The sequence below is a fragment of the Passer domesticus genome, chromosome W (assembly GCF_036417665.1).
Source record: "Passer domesticus isolate bPasDom1 chromosome W, bPasDom1.hap1, whole genome shotgun sequence".
Taxonomy (NCBI): domain Eukaryota; kingdom Metazoa; phylum Chordata; class Aves; order Passeriformes; family Passeridae; genus Passer; species Passer domesticus.
In genome coordinates this window covers 17,409,441-17,424,277 of record NC_087511.1, presented here as the reverse complement: position 1 = coordinate 17,424,277, position 14,837 = coordinate 17,409,441, and the positions used below count along the sequence as shown (strand labels likewise).

At 35.8% G+C, this 14,837-nt stretch overlaps 1 protein-coding gene across 5 annotated transcripts in view; it reads right to left on the bottom strand.

Annotated features, from left to right (window-relative positions):
• LOC135289153 (nipped-B-like protein) overlaps positions 1-14,837 on the bottom strand; it is a 171,166-nt gene that overhangs the window by 27,155 nt on the left and 129,174 nt on the right. For all 5 annotated transcript variants that reach the window (XM_064402560.1, XM_064402562.1, XM_064402563.1 and 2 more), the window contains 10 exons: positions 14,570-14,656; positions 12,168-12,399; positions 11,730-11,881; positions 11,295-11,375; positions 10,114-10,214; positions 7,075-7,213; positions 6,781-6,863; positions 5,629-5,761; positions 3,662-3,805; positions 149-238 (listed from right to left, as the gene is read on the bottom strand). In XM_064402560.1, coding sequence (XP_064258630.1) covers positions 149-238; positions 3,662-3,805; positions 5,629-5,761; positions 6,781-6,863; positions 7,075-7,213; positions 10,114-10,214; positions 11,295-11,375; positions 11,730-11,881; positions 12,168-12,399; positions 14,570-14,656 — 1,242 coding nt within the window. The remainder of the gene's footprint in view (positions 1-148; positions 239-3,661; positions 3,806-5,628; positions 5,762-6,780; positions 6,864-7,074; positions 7,214-10,113; positions 10,215-11,294; positions 11,376-11,729; positions 11,882-12,167; positions 12,400-14,569; positions 14,657-14,837) is intronic.

The window sequence follows — 14,837 nt, the reverse complement described above, 5'->3', positions numbered from 1 at the left end:
ACCATATTTCAGAAAACACAATCAACATTATACATTAGGGTGACAATTTAATCGAATCTTTAACATGCATGAAGAAAAATAGTTTTATTCAGTGCATGTTACTAAAATTATTTTTATATATATTTGACATCAGAAAGCTGAAATTTACCACTAATGATGCATCAGTTTCTGTGTTCTCATCCAGATAATCTAGCAAAGCCTTTTGCAGCTGTTGAATTTCATCTTCTCCTCCTGAAACCTATTGGAAATAGAAAGATAGTTTTAAAATAGAATATTGCACAGTGGTAATTATCATCTGAAAATCTGTATGTCCACATATAAAATACACTGAAGTTAATGTTCTGCAATTATCAATACAACTAACAAATTTTTAATCAATTACTTCTAAACTTTATAGAGACTAAACCAAATTAGACCGTAGCTCCAAAGTCAAGAAAAGATTAACAGCAGAATAAGACTTGGTTTAAAACAGACTGACTGATTTGATTCATTTTCATTTTATGATCTTGTGTGAAGACCCTCTGTTCCCAAGGAAAAACAAAAGGCTGAAATCACACATAGTAGACTGAAAAAATATTAAACCTATAAAAGGCATCATTAGCTCTCTCAACAATATTAAACACTGAAATAATGACTTTACAGGTGAAAAGGGGATAAAAGGCAAAAAAGTCAAATGAACATAAATATGAAACACAGACAACAGTAAAAACATATGGGAAGTGTCAAAGAAATAAAAATAACTTATCCCTCTGCAAAATATTTGGTATAACTGTTTTCAGGTTTAAAGCATTGATACAGAGAAAGTGTAGCAAGTATGCTCAATTCATTTAGCAAAGAACTTGCAGAGGTTATTCCCAAACACCCCTAAACTCTAGCACTAAAGAATCATACTCTCTGAGACTCAGTTTCTATCAGGTCAAAAACCTTGAGAACAAAGATACATTTTATAAAAATTCCAGTTAGTACATAAAGTCTATCTACAGAATAGGGTAATATTAGTTTTCCTGTGAAGCACTTTTAAGATGAACAAAAAGGATTACATATGAAATATTATTCTGAGAACTATGCATCACATTTGTAAATATCTAAAATGTATGAATGTTAAAACCAGAATATTTTTTACAAGAGTCTATTTTATAGGAAATATGTATATCCTGATCTCTTAAATAATTCTAGCCTATGTAAATTGAACAATGATTTTGTATATGACCATCAGACAATGTACTTTTCCCCATATAGGAGTTAGAGATTAAATCAGTATCAATTAACTTGTTAATGAATCAGAAACTTACTTTCTCAACACCTACAAGACAGCATAAACCCAAAATCCTAAACCACTCTTTTTTCCTTAGTATTACACTGAAATGTGCAGGTCCTTGCAATTGCTGATGCTACAGCAGAAAAAAAGGGTTTTTTTCCCCCCTCAAATTAATGAGTTCAAGAATTCAAAAGACGTCTACAGTAGACATAATACTAATGTAGGTTTATTAATTTATATTTGGTACCCTATGATGTGCAAATTGTGACTGGAAAGTCTGGCCTTCAACCAATGTTAAATTCTGTGGATAAAAAGGCTGAAAAAGTTGCTTGATGAACCTTAATTGCCTAACTATTTTAAAAGTAAAAAACCCAGAACAAACAGAAAGAAACTGTGAAGCCCACAACAAATCATATTCAATATTGATAATAAAAGTAGAAGAATAATTTCTGGCTTAAACTTCTTCAGCTACAAAACATTTTTCTTCTTCAGCAATAAAACCTGTAACTTAGAACCATCAACTTCTGTATGAACAGCATATATTGAGAATCTTGTCACAAATGTAGCACATAATATAGCTTGCAAGCAACAGAAAGTGGAAAAAGGTACAAGTCCAGAAGATCAGCATATCAAGAGGTAAATTAATGAAAAGCATGCACAAGTGTTCAAATCAACTTGATAATCTAAGACAGATTTCTATGAAAAAAATCTGTTTAAAAATGCCAAAACAGAACAGATTTTCTCTTAAATCTAATTATACAATTCATGAGTCCAAACCACAACAGACAGAGTTATAAGCACTCATCAATCATTGGGGATTATCCTGGTAATGATATCAGAGGGTAGAAGGAATTATCCAACAGTCTAAGTATTCAATTCAGCAGGAAAGAAAAATCTGTAGAGATATAAGTTCATTTCTAAATGAAAAGAATAATTTAAGATATTTCTAATGACTAAAGCTGAATATGTCTACCAATGGATCTTATTTTCTTGCCATTTGAGCAACAAAGTGAAGCTTAGGTGTTGTGCACATTTTCAAGTAATTTGTTTCTATGTTACAAATCATTTATAAACAACACAGTCTACTGAGTGAATGTACTGTATAATATACACTTTTCACAATGCCATCATTTATGTTAAGCTTCCTGAGTAACTGAAAAAAGCTTTTAGCCCTCAATTGCCCACAGCTATTTTATTTTCTGTGGATGCCAATGCCTAGTTTCTGCCTGATCCTGTAAAAAACTCAAAACAAATAGAAAAATTCAGGTCACCACTCAGGTATATATCTTTTTAGAATATCTTTCAATATTATTATATAACTTCTGGAGATAAGGAAAGAGAAAAGGATTCTTCTAAAATATTTCCCTATGAAGTCTAATGTACAATTGTCAAAATCACTGCAAACGGAGAACTACACCCCCTTAGCACACAGAAGTATAAATTATAATAAGGCATGAACATAAAGATTTGACACTATACATAGTCAAATAATCCAAACTGACAAAAGTCATGGGAAGTATCAGCTTCATGAAGAAGTAGATGAATTTTGATACTTTATCTGAATGCCTGTAAATTGCACAAGTTTTACCTTCAAAATAAGTCTGTAACAGTCATCATAAAATACATATAGTAGATCTGGAATCTTTTCAGGGAAACCACCTTGATATGACTACTCAACTTTAGATCTCATCATGCTGAGAACAATTAGTAGTTCAGAATGAAAAGTATTTCATTCATAAGAAATGTAAAAGTTCACATTTTTAAAAATACCCATAAGGCCCAAGATTTTCTTAATGTACTACAGAGAGTCCAAATGCACATACTGCTTTGTTAACTGGTGCCAACCTTGCAGATTTGGAAACATTTTGATAAGGAGCATTAACAGAAATGCAAATATGTAATTTCCAATGAAAGATATATGCAAGTCTAGTAAAAAAAAACCCCACAAAAATAACAACCCCCCCTACACACACAACCAATATCAGTTCCATCACATAAAAACTAACCTTATAGGCTTAACAGTTTAACTCTCAAAAGTCTCTATATGAGTGCCATAAGCTCAATTACCATTTTGCAATAGCAAATGCACATACATACACACATATATATTTTAAGGCCTCTTAAGATATAATCCAACTGTCACTCCATTATTTCATCTATATTCTCACCAGAAAATTTGTTTTACCACTTTAATTAACCATTTAAAATGATCACTAGGAAGATGGTGTGAGAAAGACATGAATTAACAAATGTGATACTTATAAATTGAGTATATTTGATTCAGAAATCTGAACAACGATGAAAACTCATTCTCCAAAATACCAGTTTTTCACACATCTTTAAAATGTTTAGGCTTTTAAATAGATACATCTCAATCCAACTGGCATGGGATCTTTCACACACCTGTTTGAGTATTCTGGCTATAGAACCTTGATCCATTTTGCTAGTGACTGCATCTTTCCTGAGTCTTGCAGCTACAGTTCCAAGATAGTCAAGTGATGCAACTCTTAATGCCATTTCTGTAGATTTGTTACTGAACTGGTGAACCTAAGAAAAGCAGAATAAGCTGTTATGAAAACTATTTATTTCTGTAACTGAGATTCTTCTTACAAGACAGTTTGACCTTATTAAAAAGTCCACCTAATTTCCATGCTGCTTAAAGTTATGCAATTTACTATTACATCACAGATACAGTCCTTACTTTACAATAACGTTTTTTTCCTTTATTGAGTCTTTTGCTTTACAAATACACCTGTTATAAAAATATATATTTTTAAAAAAACTAAAACAAACCAGACATCTAGTAAAGCAGATATCCTTTGCAATAGTATAGCACCAAAATACATCTTCCTCATTATTCACACAAGTATAAAGAAAGCTATGTTTTACCAGGAACACGACCATAAAATATTTTCCAAATAAAAAGCTCAAAGTACTGTATTAATTGCATTTTAATACTGAAGAACAACTCTCAAAAAACATTACTACAAAAATATTCACATTCTGTAAAATGTCACAATCTGTAAGTAAATGTACAACTTTAAGACCAAACTTATAAAAGACCAAACTACTTAATTGATTTCAGGTACTGTGCTAAAGGAATAGTCCAGAGAAGTATGGGACTGGGAGAGCAAAGTCCCTCCCACTCTAAGTGAAGATCAGGCTCATGACCACCTGAGGAACCTGAATGTCCATAAAACCTTAGAAACCTTCCAGTTCCTGAAGAGGGCCTGTAAGAAAGCTGGAGAGGGACTATTTGCAAGGGCATGGAGTGATAGAGCAAGGGGGAATGGCTTCCCACTGCCAGAGGGCAAGGTTAGACGGGATATTGAGAAGAAATTTTTCCCTGTGAGAGTGGTGAGGCACTGGCACAGGTTGCTCAGAGAAGCTGTGACTGCCCCATCCCTGGAAGTGTTCAAGGCCAGGTTGGACAAGACTTGGAGCAACCTGGTGTAGTGAAAGGTGTCCCTGCTTGTCCACTGCAGGGGTGTGGAATGAGATGAGATTTAAAGTCTCTTCCAACCCAAACCATTCTATGATTCTATGAATAATTACAGGTATTAGTCTGACTTTATTCCCAGTGAATATGCATGAAACTATTGGATAGCATCCAAAGGAGGGTAATGAAGATGGTGAAGGGTTTAGAGGGGAAGCCGTACAAGGAGTGGGTGAGGGCATTTGGTCTCTTCAGCCTGGAGAAGAGGAGACTGAGGTCAGACCTCACTGTGGTCTACAACTTCCTTGTGAGGGGCAGTGGAGGGGAAGACACTGATCTCTTCTCTGGTGACCAGTGACAGGACCTGAGGAAATGGCTGGAGCTGTGTCAGGGAAGTTTAGGTTGGATATCAGGAAAAGGTTCTGCCCTCAGAGGGTGGTCAGGCACTGAACAGGCTCCACAGGGCAGTGGTCACAGCCCCAAGGCTGCCAGAGCTCAAGAAGTGTTTGGACAATGCTCTCAGGCACAGGGTGGGATTGTTGGGGTGTGCTGTACAGGACCAGGAGTTGGACTCAATAATCCTTGTGGGTCCCTTCCAGCTCAGCATATTCTACGGTTCTATGAATAACTAAACTTATTAGATGCTATAGAATGGCATTTTTTAATGTGGAAAATGTCATGGAGTCTTAGAAGAGGACATTAATGAGAAACTGTATACATATGACCTTTATTAAGTTCCATATCAATGATCTTCTGACCTAAATTTTATTTTCTATGCATTATGTAATAGTGATACATGTAAGAATATCCTTACATGCTGCATGCATGTGTCAACAATCAGAAAACACTCCTGCAATAGTTTGAGCTGAAATAAACACATTTCATTGTAATAAGAAATAAATTAATATAATAATTAAGAACAAGTATCCTTTACCAATAGCCTTCCTAATAAGCTGAGTAGCAACTCTGCAGCTGGCCATTCTGGTTTATTGACTGTGGAAAGAAGATCTTGAATAAAGTTCTCAAACAGTGGTCTGTAATCTTCTTCCCCTTGTTTACTTCCACATCTGTTTAAAACAAAATGCATGTTTGCAAGTGAATTTAAGAGCCATTTAAGCTTTTCTTTTGATGCAAAGAGAACTAATCCTATTTTTAGCCAGAAAACCAATTTTATGCAATTCTAAAAAAAAAAGAAATCCAAAATATTAGCAGAAAAATTGTTTTTTTCCATTTACAGACAAATAGTTCAAACATTTATCACTCCAAGTTGCACTGCAAGTAAAGCAGTTAACCCAGGGTAGTAGAATTTTGTTCCTAAGGTTTTTTATTTATTGTTTTGAGGTAAAGTCTGCATTAACTTGGATAAACAAAGTAGGTAAAATTCCAAAGCTCAAGCTAGAGTGGAGTATTCAGAAGGTGTTTAGTCCTTAAACCTGGTCTGACTTAACTCACAGTATTATGTTCCAGAAAGGTTAAAATCAGAATGTTAAAAAATCAAAAGATAACATATGTGATAGTGTTTCACCTATATGTGGCATCCCTAACTTTAATTATACCAGAAGTATGCAGAGAAATGGGCAGATAGCTCATAAACAGCATTTTGGCTTAACAACAGAAATCAACATTATAAAATACTCAGGACTTCTCACAAATCCTTTGGTTAATCAGGTTTGTTTTTTTTTCCCCTGCTGAGCTACTGACATTCCTAACTTCACCTAAATGAAAGTAATTTTAGGGTTTTTATATTTTGGTAATTTTGATGACTGAAATAATCTGGTTTCATCACCTAAATATTTACTCCGCCTTCTCTTCCATGTTTCAAATGAGTAAAAGATCCCTGATAAAAGGATCCTATATAAATTATCAGACAAATTCTTAAATGTGTTCTTAAACTTTGCAGACTGTCTGTTCCATTAATTTTTTTTTTCCAGACAGGTAGCTCTCTCAGAGATCCATAAAATATATTGTTATAAGTAACTTTATTAGTAGTCATTTAGGATTGCAAAGTGGTTTGGTTTGTCTTAAGGTGTGACATTTTATTTGGAGTTGGTTTCATCAATACACTAAAGAATGCAACAGTACTTACTTCTTAAGGAAAATAGAAAGGAAGTTTTGTGCTGTTCTCATGGCTGTTTCATATGAGTTAGTCATAAGCACATCTTGATCCACCTAAAAATAAGAAGATGTATTTTTCTAATATTTTAGCATGCACAGAAACATAATTTCCAGATCAGCATTTCTCATTCATCAAATAATTAGAGCTGACATAAAATTAAAAGGCTTGATTACTAGAGCACCATAATAAAATATTATACCTACAAAGTAATTCCTGTAGCAGAAAAATAAAATAATTATGGCTCTTTAAAAAAAACAAACTTACTTTTTTGTTTGATTCCTCCTCTGAATTAGAATCTTTTTCTGTTGATGGCAAATGCACCACACACTGAATTAGCTGTAGAACTAGTGCTGTTACCATCTGAATATACATAGGCTCTCCATCAGTGTCGCTGCTGTTTAATCTGTTAATAAGACAGCATTAGCACTAAAACTAAACAAAAAAAACAAACCCAAAAACCCCAAAAAACCCACCAAACAAAACCCAAAATCACCCCAGAAATTTTTTGTCCTAAATAACATCTTTCTAAAATAATAATCAAAGCTAGGAATCTGTGTTATACACATTTATCTTGTCATTTGCTTCTCTCTTATGCAGTGAAAGATTTGGTTTAACTAAAATGGTAAGCATTATTCTCAGTCCAAAGAGATGAACTGAAACACCTCACAGATGGGACATCAGAGTGTCTGTGAAGTTCAGCAGCAGAAAAATCTTCAGAAATATTTAATAAATCAAACACATCCATGCAAAGGCACTTACTAATAGGCTGATTCTGTATAATGCCATATCAATTTCCGACACAACATTAAAAAAATAGACCAAGCTTGTAATAATAATTTATTACTTACATATTATTTAATGTATCTGAAATGTGCAGGAATTTTAAATGAGAAATTAGTGACCATGACCTGGACTGGCTTCTACAAGAGTTACACCTATGGTAATTTCAGGTAGTGCAACAGACAATAAACTTCAGCATGCAAGACTGTCTTTTAAGTTGGTATGACCAGCATGAATACACTCCACCTCACATTTCTCCCTTTCCAAGTGATTTAACCTGATAAATAGTGTGGTGTTTACTACCCATATGTACATCAACACCACTTAGTGCTGCCTTTAACAATATGAAAAGGTGATAATCTCTGACATCATTCTCCCTAAATTATCAAAATAATAACTGGACACAAAACAGATTGCAATTATCTTTATGAAGTTATCTCTAACTACTTGTACAGAGAGAATATTTTCCTATAAAATTTTAGGTAAGCCGCACCCTTTATGACTATAGCCACAGACAGGGAATGTCCTACAACAAGTTAGAGCTAGGACTCTAGAGATAAGCAGTGCAGTCACGGTCTTGAGACAGTAACTTCCTTATAGTAAAGGTCCAAATTCAAAGAGGGTATCTACCATTTATACTCCTATGCCTAACACCTTCCTATTTACTAGATCTCTCTGATGTCTATAAACAAAACAATAGGAAATACTAGGAATAAGCACTCATGTTAACATTAGAATTGCTGAATTCAACTTCAAAGTTTCCATGAATTTAATTTTCCTGGATATTTCCTGTTCATCCACCCTGGGTCAGACAATTTATTTAATTGACAACTTGTCTGTCTCCAGGCAAAAGATGTATGGAAGCAAGGAACAAAATCAATAGTAAAACCAAACGTTTTAGAATAATTTGCAGACTCAATCAAAGGAGTATTAGATTGATTTCATGGAAAGAGTGCTCTGAGCATATCCTCAAAGAAATTGAGCCAGAATTTTCCTATTAGGCTTTAGCAATGACATTGTATAAAATCCATATAAACAGAACCAAAGAATTTTCCAAGAAAAAACGTTTGAATTCATAATAACATTACAGTCATTTACATACTTAGTGAGACAGATAAGATAATGCAATTAGTTTGTGTTGGGGTTTAAGATCCTTTCTTTCGCAAAAAGAATTTTTCCCTATGTGTGTTGCTAGGAGAAAATAACGACCATATACTTCAGAGAGACAAAAGAAGTGGCCACAGATCAAGGGAGGGGTGCAGCTGGTGACGCTCGCTTTTTACCTGGGGGTTTCTCTGGGAAGGGGAGAAATACCTCGAGAATCGAATTGGGCTGGGAAAAAGGAGTTGGGTGCAGCCCCTAGCTCTCTTGAGCTCTCGGCATTGGAGGGGGGGGGGAGAGGCTGCTGTTGCTGTGAGGAGAATTCATCACCACTGCGGGGCTCCGTCTCCTTCTGCCTTTCTTCTACTGTGAGTGGACCTCTGCTCATAAGAGTGGCCGTTGCACTGGGACCTCATTAACACTCCACCAAACAAAGGACCCCTAACCATCTGCTCGGCTGCCTCAGGGGAAAACCTGGGATCCCCGAGCCCCTTTCCCCCCCAAGGGAGCCTGCTGTGCTCAGGAGCAGGGCGGTTGCTGCCCAGCCCCCTGACGTATCTTTGCCACTGCTCCAGGTTTTTGCTACACTGTAGCCCCCGTATCCCCTGCCTGCCCAGACGTCTCGCGTTCCCAGCTACAGCTGCAGAGTTTCTAAGACATCTCATCTACCACCCCGGGATTTTGCTTGTTCCTGCCATGCCAACTTGCTACTTCCGAGAGAGTCCTGCTGGGACACCGGGATTGACTGCTCCTGGGGGTTTGTAAAGCAAGCCCCTTTCCCATCCCTTCCCGTCTCGGTCAAGCTGCCATTACCCGTGTGGTCTCCAAGCTCGCACCACAGCGGCCCCTGCAACCGCGGGGGAATCATCGCACCTGCCCTGCCCACCGGGAGCCACCAGCGCCCCTGCCAGCTGTGACCAACACTACACCAAAGGGGAAATTGTTTCAAGAGCAGGGAAGAGACAGTTTATTGGGTTTTCTGTTCTTGTTTGTTGTTGTTACCATTGTTATTGTTTGTTTGCCTTGTTATACATACACATACTAGTAAAGATCTGTTATTCCTTTTTCTATATCTTTGCCTGAAAGCCCCTAATTTCAAAGTTATAATAATTTGGAGAGAAGGGAGTAATATTTTCCATTCCAAGGGAGGTTCCCACCCTCCATGGCAGACACCTGTCTTTCAAACCAAGACATTTTGGAAGCAGGCATAAATATGATGGCATAAGAAACTGATTATTACAAAATACATTTGTCAGACAATTCTGCTCTCAATGTAGAGGTTTTGAAATATCAACCTCTAACAAAACATAGCTCATTGAGTCACAGATTTTTAAAGAACAAGTTAACACTGAAGCCTAAAATCCTACATCTAAAAAACTGTAAATGTTGCTGTCTACAAATTATCAATCTGTCAGAATTTACCTGAAATTTCTCAAACTCCTCTTGCTGGTTGGTAGTCTTGCGAGAGAAGTGAAAATTTCTTCTAGTATTAGTTGTCTATGTTTTTCATACCTGGAGAACACCTATTTAACAGTAACAGAATTGTTAAAAAAACTATTTATTGTTACATAAAATATCACTTGTTAAATAGATTTTAAAAATTATATATAGAAAAATACTCTTTACATGACATTTAAATAAATTATATTTAATACATACCTTGCTTTAAATGCATTGCTTTGTTTTTTTAAAGCAAGCATTTCTTTATAAAATACATAAAACCCTTTTCAAATATAGGTTTTTAAATCTTCAAATAGCATAAATGTGTAACAGCTCTTAAAAATATAATGTGTTTTAAATTTTGTTGCCAATACTACAATACATTGAAAGTCAAACAGTGTAAGGCTAAGCTATCAAACTCCAGTATAGAGCAAAAGTCTGTGGTAACATACATTAAATGTGAACACATGTATAGTTTTAGAGCACATTTGAGAAAACTAAGCTTTGATGTTTGCCTGACATGAAATATTAATTCAATTTATGGGGTCAGGATTGTAGAGTTTGCCTCTCCTTTTGTTCAGGCAGAATTACTTTTATAAATACTGGAGTACATAATCCTTAGAAAGATGAAAAACTTTCACTTGAACAAACACATCTGTGTTGCACTGCAGTTTTCCTGAAAAAAATATTTTATCTGTCCCATGAATTTTTCACATAGCCATCTCTTCTGAGGAAAAGCACTCGTTCTATTATGTAGTTCTATTATATATTATATAGAACTATCCTACTAGTTCTATGGCTTATACCATTGCATAAACTAATCTTAACAAAGGAGGTAAGAAAAATCACACTGTTAAGATTTCTTAAGATGAGAAAGAACAGGTAAGAGGAAGGGGTTTGTGTTTACACTTTAAACAGCATAACCAAAATTAAGTAAATTCCTTGGCTTATGTGGGCTATTTCTTCCTATAGAGTACTCTGCAAATGGGAGGAGCTCAAGTAGTTTTAATATTGTTCCTAGATTTTGATACCAAACTGTAAAAACATGCAAGAATAAAATTAGTTCTAAGCTCCAATTCTCTACCAGCAAAAATACAGCCTATGTAAATGCCCTAATAACTCTCAGAAGAACATGAAACTACTGCAAATTAAAAATTACTTACTGCAGTCACTAATTTGATGGCACATAGCTGTAGTTCACTGACATTTTCTACAAAGAAAGGTGTTATTCCCATAGATGATATCTATCAACAAAAAGAAGTTATTGTAAGTATATTTGACTATTAAACTGATATTTATGCATTTTCACAAGTAGATTATTAATTCATCAGGTAAGGTATTCAACAACATGTATTCATTCATATGGTTTACAAATAAAGTTATTAAAGGATATTTTAATACAATCAGATTCAACTTTTCTTAAGTGTACAATAAAAGCTATTTAAGATGTGAACATTACTACAGAACAAACCAGTCACTGCTGTTAATTATTCAAAAGTTTGTACTGGTTTCATATTTCATGTCATTGAGACAATTATACTTTTCAGTCTCTGGAAAAAAAAAAATTCTCAGACAAAAATTTTTCTAATAACACTTACTTGAAGAATAGTTGTATCAGTGAGAAGCTGTATCTCTAGCAACTCTGACAAACTGCTGACAATGTCACAAACTTTGTTATATAACATCACTATAACTCTTTGCTTGTGGGTGGAACACTTGGCACGTTTTGCTTTTGAACTTAAAACACCACCTAGAAAAAAAAAAAATCTTCAATTTTTTCAGTATTTCACATCAGATATTAGAACGATGATAATCTTCCTCAAAAAATGTCTCCAAAACAAGTCCATGACTACAGCTTTGTAAATGAAATTTTTTACAAAATAAAAACTATTTAGTAAAATCAGCTGGAAAGCAAGAATTTCATATTTTCATAACTGCTTTGAATTATGGATCCAAGATTCTTAAAACCGTTCTTGAATACCTGCACCTCAAGATATGCACATGACAACAAAATGCAAAACATTTAGCATACTAACCACCATGAGGATCCACTCTATACACAGGATCATACTGAGGATAGAGAGTGTTTTGCAAATGAAATTTTGTGTATTGAATAACTCTTTCTATTACATCTTCAATATATACAGCTTTAGGCATATTTGGTGATGTCATAATATTGATAGCAGTAAGACAAGCATCAGCAGATTTTGTCACTCTCTCCATAATAAGATCTCTCCATAATCTCTCCTCATCTTCAGTGTCATTGTTCTGTAACAGGTGATAGAAAACAAGACTGTAAACAAGAAGTTAAATTTTTTCCTTACCAAGTAAAATATAACATTATTTTAATATACTTACATACACACATACAAAATGCAGTATTACCTTTATGATACAAAAATAGTTTGGTTTAGAAATCAACAAATGTTTGTTTTACTAGCAAAAGGTTTGTAACCCTGTTGGGGGTTAGGTTTCTTCCCTTTTGTTTCTTTTTAGTATAGAATTTTTTCCCATAAATTGCTAGGAAACACTAACTGGGTACTTCAGAAAACAAAATAAGTGATTGAGTTCAGGGGAGCAGGGCATCTGGTTGCACTTCTTTTATCTACGAGTTTCAGAGGGGCAGAAATACCGAGAAAATTCGGCAGGTAAAAGAAGGGGCTGGGGCAGCTGCTAGTGCTTTCTCTCTCGGCTTCGGAGGAGGACGGTTGGAGCTGCTGCTTGGGAAGGGAATTTGCTGCTGCCAGAGACCAGCTCAGAGCTGCTTCTTCTGCCGTGGGGTGAGCCTCTGCTTGTGAGAGCCGCCACTGAACTGGGACCTTATTAACACCTACCGCACTAAGAGGGACCTCTCACCGTCTAGTCGGGTGCCTTGGATCCTGAGCTCGCCTCTCCCTGCCCTGCTGAGAGCCGGGCCGCCGCTGCCCCGCCCCCGCTGCTTCTTCGGCACTGTTCTGAGCTTTTCGCTGCACTGTAGAGCTGCACCCCCTGCCTGCCGAGACATCCTGCCGGCCCAGCTTGATGCTTCCGAGAGTCCTGCTGGGGCACCGGGATCAGCTGCCCCTGGGGTTTGTGAAGCGAAGCCATACCTTCCCATCTCGGCCGAGCCGCTATTACTGCGTGCTCCCCAAGCTCGCAGCACAGCGGCCCCTGCAGCCGCATGGGGATCATCACACCTGCCCTGCCCACCAGGAGGCACCAGCGCCCCTGACGGCTGTGACCATCACTACACCAAAGGGGAAAGTGCCTGCGACCGAGAAGGCTTTCACTGGGTGTCAGGTTCTGTTTGTCGTTAATGCTATTGTTGTTTGTTTGCTTTATTATACATACTAGTAAAGAACTGTTATTTCTATTCCCATCTCTTTGCCTGAGAGCCCCTTAATTATAATTAATTCAGAGGGAGGGGGTTTACATTTTCCATTCAAAAGGAAGCTCCTGCCTTCCTTAGCAGACACCTGCCTTTCAAACCAAGACAAACCCTAAGTTACAGGTCTTCAATATCTCACTGTGTTCTTCTGGTAAATCACAAAGAAGCTTTCTGTGTATCATTGGGAAGCACTATGAAGGAAGACTGTCACATTCTCTATTTGAGAATTATGTACCTTAATCAAAATCTAAACTAATTCATCTAGTGTTTTCTTCAGTGGCTTATACATACCAGTTGCTGCTTTGATCAGTCTAATTTTTGCCACTAGAGAGAATTCTTACACAAAAAGACTGTTAAGTCACACAAAACTCATGAGAATACAACTTTGTCCAGAGACCAACTCATCTATATCAATGGGTTTAAAACATGTCTTATCAAATATGACCATATAAGGACTCAATGATCCTTGGGGGTCCCTTCCAACTTAGCAGATTCTGTGATTTAGATTTAGCACAGGGTATGGAATCTCTGTATGTCTGTGTTTGCACAAGTCATAAAACATACATGAGGTTAATTATGACCACATTGCACTACTGAAATGTTGTAATAATGTTATTAATAGCAAAACCAGGTGACATTTTTAATAACTTCTCTGGTACAGAGAAAAATAATCTTTCTTGCCTTTATAAAAAAGCACAGGCTGTTATATTTCTTCCACTGTGGAAGGAATGTTTTATGGACACATAGAAAAGTAGAAAAAAAAATGCCCGATGGTGCAAGTTACACCGGTCACCATGAATATTTCAGGATGAAACTATAATATTTAAAATTAGGTCCAAAGATAACCTAATTGCTCTGAATACATGTTTACTATAGTAAAAAATACTGAAATAATATAAACTATAATTTTACTTCAAATCTTAAAATTTGACAATCTTTTAAACACATGCATATTAAATCAGGAATTCCTTTCAGACACATACAGTATTTGAAACTATCACTATATAGGACTCAAGTGAAGAAAACCCTATTCTACACAATGGTGTGAAACAATGTAATTTGAAAACTCACATGGTTAAATAATGTGGAAAGTTTTGATCCATCTTGAATATTCTTCTCCAAAATATTCAAGACTTTTACAGTTTTTTCTGTTGAGAGCTAAAACAAGAAACAAAACACATCAAACAACTGTAGGAACATAAAGGCTTCCAAATTGTGGAAAAAAAGTCCAATCTAAGTATTGGATCTTGATTTGTCAGGTTTCTGACACAGCATGATTTAGAATGCTGATAATAGAATTAAACTAGTGAAAATATGTTCTAAGACTGCAATCAAACTT